At 46.4% G+C, this 4,172-nt stretch overlaps 1 protein-coding gene across 5 annotated transcripts in view; it reads left to right on the top strand.

The window, feature by feature from the left end:
• The first annotated feature begins 3,561 nt into the window (after positions 1-3,561).
• LOC116827534 (ankyrin repeat domain-containing protein 40-like) overlaps positions 3,562-4,172 on the top strand; it is a 13,713-nt gene continuing 13,102 nt past the window's right edge. For 4 of the 5 annotated variants that reach the window (XR_012656932.1, XR_004374328.1, XM_075071826.1 and 1 more), the window contains exon 1: positions 3,883-4,137. Coding sequence is in view for 3 of the 5 variants with exons in the window: in XM_075071826.1 (XP_074927927.1) it covers positions 4,004-4,137 (134 nt within the window). In the remaining 2 variants the exon portion in view is untranslated. Of the gene's footprint in view, positions 3,637-3,882; positions 4,138-4,172 lie in introns of those variants that run through there. The other variant, XM_032785158.2, reaches the window with a different exon arrangement.

The raw sequence follows: 4,172 nt of genomic DNA, 5'->3' as shown, positions 1-4,172 counted from the left end.
CTCCCATTGGTGTCATGGCAAAACTCTCATTATCTTGAGTGGGAGAAGAGGCAGATCAATGCCAAGCACTTGTGAAAATCCAAGTGAAATCCACCGTTGTGTAGAGATCTGGCACAAGTCTTAAGCCTTCGCCATCTAAACCACACATAAGTGGGACTGAAGTAGCACCTAAGCCTCATGCATTTGGACTTTCACTTGAGATGGAGCAAACAGCAGAGGTGACTAAATCCAGCCAACATTAACCCGCTAGAAGATTTTTGGCCCCCCACCAGATAAACACAAAACTTGAAAAGTTTCAGACTGACAGTGACCTGTTTTGAAGATCAGTGGTTTGTCAATCATACTATCGTGTGATACTACTTAGCACTGCCACAGTGCATTCCAGCTGGGGAACTTTAGATACAAGCACGGAATCTTTGGTTTCAGTTAAGTGCTTTTATCTAACAAGCACATAAATGACATCATAAAATTGATTAAATATTTTACTCAGAGAGCCCCTAAACTGACTGTCTCCACTTTCTTTGTAGCCAACTTCCTGTTACATACCTTCATGGTCCACAAGACGGCACCATGCCACACTCATACCTTCATTAATTAAGCTTCACAGCACTCCAGGGTGGTATTATTATGATTGTTTAATACTCACATTAAGGTAGCAGCCACAGGTGCCCAATCCGGATCAAAGGCCCATTGCATGAAGCGCTGTACAAAACACAAAGATAGACACAGCCCAAGCCCCGCTGAGCTAATGGTCTAAGAAAAGTGACACAGGAACAGTGGGAAGAGGGTAAAACTGAAACATGCCTCCACTTTACTGGTTTTAGGGATGGGCAAAATGAGGCACAACGAGGTTATAGCCAAAATTTTCAAACCTGGCTGCTTAAAGATAGGCAGTAACCTCCATATTTAGGCTGTAAAGTTAAGCACATGTAAATCTTTGCTGCTTACATTGACTCTGTCTCTGTCACTCATTAGATTTTTAACTGAAATCCCCAATGGAGTTTAGCTTTTCATGCAGCAACCTTTCTGGGAAAATCACAGGAGTGACAGGGACAGGGAAGTTTCCCATCGTCCTCTGATCCCTCTTTATTCAAACACTCAAACTGGGTAGCACCAATCAGGTTAAATGCATGTTTTCATCTGGGCGTTGACTTTTAGCTCCTCCCCTTTTCTCCCCACCAGACCCTTCACCCCCCCCAGCCTTAAAGCCATAAGAGCTTTAAAAATGTTTTATAAAAGTATAAATTTTAGGATCTCTACCTAAATCGTATTTCTAATCGCCTTAACCAAGCCCTGGGGTATGTTCAAATTGTTATAAACATCATTTTGGATGGGTTGGGGGGATTATATGTTTCAAATGCGATTATACAGCGATATATATGTTCCCTGTGTAATCAGGAATAAAACAATTGTAAGCCTCAAAAAGATGTTTAACAACAATTCTAAACTACTGAGGATTTGACTAAGGGTGTCAGGGAATTAGAAATGAGATGTGAAAAGGGGGAAGGGAAAAGACTTCAAATGCTATTTTCAAAACAATAGGCCATGGTGTTCCAAAAAGGCTTATCCAAGGAACAGAAAATGGATCAGTGAGGCTGCTTCATTTTTAAAGCAACTGATACAGAGTTTAGTTACATTAAGTAGTTCACAGAAGATGCGAAAGTAAGCAACCATCAAACAACTCCTCACAGGAGCCTTGATCTCAGACCAGAAAAGGCAAAAATTAAGGCCCTGATTCTGCAAATACTTTTCCGTCTCTTTAAGTAGGTGAGTAGTCCTGTTGCAACTACTCACATGCTTAAAAGTTAAGCACGTGGTTAAGTGTTTGCAGGATCAGGGCCTAAATGTTGCTCCCAAGGTTATAGAGAAGAGCTGTATTCTGTTTTATTAATGGAGTTGCCAACATTATATTTAAAAAATATGGACCAGACCTCAGATGTCCCCAAGCTTGACTTGAACCTCTGGGGGCAAGACCCTCTCCCCCCATCCCCATGTTTCCTAGGGGTTCTCTTTCTCCAGCTCTGGATGCTGCAGAGAACCCAGGGTCTCAGGTGCTGGGCCAGCAGCTGCTGCAACTCCTGTTTAGGTTCTGCACAGAGCTGCATACCCTCAAGTCACAAAAGTTTCCAGGGGAGTGCAGATAGTTCAGAACTTTACACGGAGCCTGATTCTCTGCTACGTTGTATTACCATTTATTCCTGTGCCAAATGCTCTCAGACCAGACCGTTCCACTCCCAGCAATGGTAGCATTTTATATTCACCCTGCAGAAGGCAGTGGAGAACCAGATCCTGGATGAGCTCAGCACTTAACAGGCTTGGGCACTAAATTGGATGTAATACAGGGGTAGGGGAGGTGTGGGCATGTGATTTGGTCTGTTTTTTTCTGGCATACATTTTCTTAGTTCCAGTGTTTAGGGGTATTAGATGAGTCAGAAAATCCAGAGTACATGGGGAAAAGAGGGAAGGCTAGTGGTGACAGGCTGGAGGCAAGTAAACCCTCAGCTAATCCTCTCTTACATAGACTTTCATGAGAAAGTCAGCCTCACCACTCTAGAGAGAACACTGTGTAATTATGGGGTGGTGAACCTGCATAGCATTTAAGTATAAACACAGTAATTTGGGCATAAGGACCAGAGATGAGGGTTCTAGCCCCAGATTCTCAAAGGACTATTATAGGCACCTAACACCAATTGAAATCATTTGGAGTTAGCCACCTAAATACCGTCGAGGACCTGGGCTTTAGGCCCAGGTAGGAAACTATCTTGTTGAGTGACCTGCTGACTTGAAGTGCTCAGATGCCAGGAATGATGTGGTGGTATAAAACCTTGAGTAGAATCAAACTGAATTCTGAATTTGGGCAGTCTGGGAATTGCTCTGTGCCTCAATTTCCCCCATTTTTAAAACGTTGCATAATACGCTCTTTACTGAGAAGCATTTTGAAATCTGCTCTGTGAAAATGCTAAGGCTGTTGGGTTTTGATTGTTTTTTGGATTAAAGGAGTATGACAGTATTACACAAGCTGCAAAACTGCGCTCTGAAGCTCTTATTGTTGTTCCAATTGCGACCCCTAGTGTCGCAATATATTTTTACTAATAAAACTGTTGATTATTCGGGGCCCACTCCCTTAAGCCTTCCACACACAGAATCCCCCGTGTGTTACAGTGGGAGGAACACAGAGGGAGAACTTTTAGAATAGGGCCTTCTGTCCTTTTTTTCTTTTGTGTGGAGCAGTAATTCTGCCCTCATCTTTATGGATTTTCCAGGCTCATATATGTTCAGATTTCTTGCGGTTTTGATAATGCCCCAGAAAGTATTTGCTGTTAGGAATTAACATTTATTCCCACAAATCTTAAACTTCATTTTGTGTACATGTGGTATGGAATTATGTCAGAGACGCTGAGGGCCATCCGCTCAGCCGTGGGAAAGGGTCTGACAAAGTGTTGGAGCTGTGGAATTGAACCACTGGGCCCATCTGAAAGTCAAATTTTAGTGCACAAGCCTGTGAGCAAGACTACAGAGGCGCCTGGCAATGAAGTCTCTGCAAGGGGTACAGGAGTAGGTGGCCTGGGTTCTGTTTCTGGACTGACTTGTTGCTGTGGCCTTGGCTATGTCACTTGACATTGAGATAATCAGAAGGTGAATAAAAAGAGCCTAAAGCTTTATTAATTATTATTTAAATCTCAGGATTTTGTTTTGGGGGTGGGGAGCTGACTTCGGAACACTTGCTTGGGGCTTGGCAGCCCAGCGGAAGGGTGGGAGCCGCCGGCTGACCACGATGCCCTCCCGCGGGCTGACTGAGCCTCAGCCCCCGCCCGGGCGTGGGGCCACCGTGTTCCGCCCCCCAGCCAGGCCCGAGGCGCTGGGCCGGGCTAGGAACGGAAGGGCCGGGCGCGGGGTGCGACTGAGAACAGGGCCCCTCGGAGGAGCGCTCCGGAGCGGCTGCCGGACAGTCCCATCCCGCGGGGCGGGAAGGGCTCTGGGGCCGGTCCCCGCCGGGAGAGCGATGAGCGGCCCCCGGGAGGAGCGGGAGCTGCACGAGAGGCTGCGGGAAGCGGCCGCTCTGGGGGACCTGGAGGAGGTTCGGCGCCTGCTGCAGAGCGGGGCGGACGTCAACTCCCCCAACGAGGTCAACGGCTGGTAAGTGCTCCCCCCTCCCCCCCGCTGCTCTGGCA

The sequence above is a fragment of the Chelonoidis abingdonii genome, chromosome 13 (genome assembly GCF_003597395.2).
Source record: "Chelonoidis abingdonii isolate Lonesome George chromosome 13, CheloAbing_2.0, whole genome shotgun sequence".
Taxonomy (NCBI): domain Eukaryota; kingdom Metazoa; phylum Chordata; order Testudines; family Testudinidae; genus Chelonoidis; species Chelonoidis abingdonii.
The sequence above is the reverse complement of the archived record's forward strand: the minus strand, read 5'-3'. Positions and strand labels throughout refer to the sequence as shown.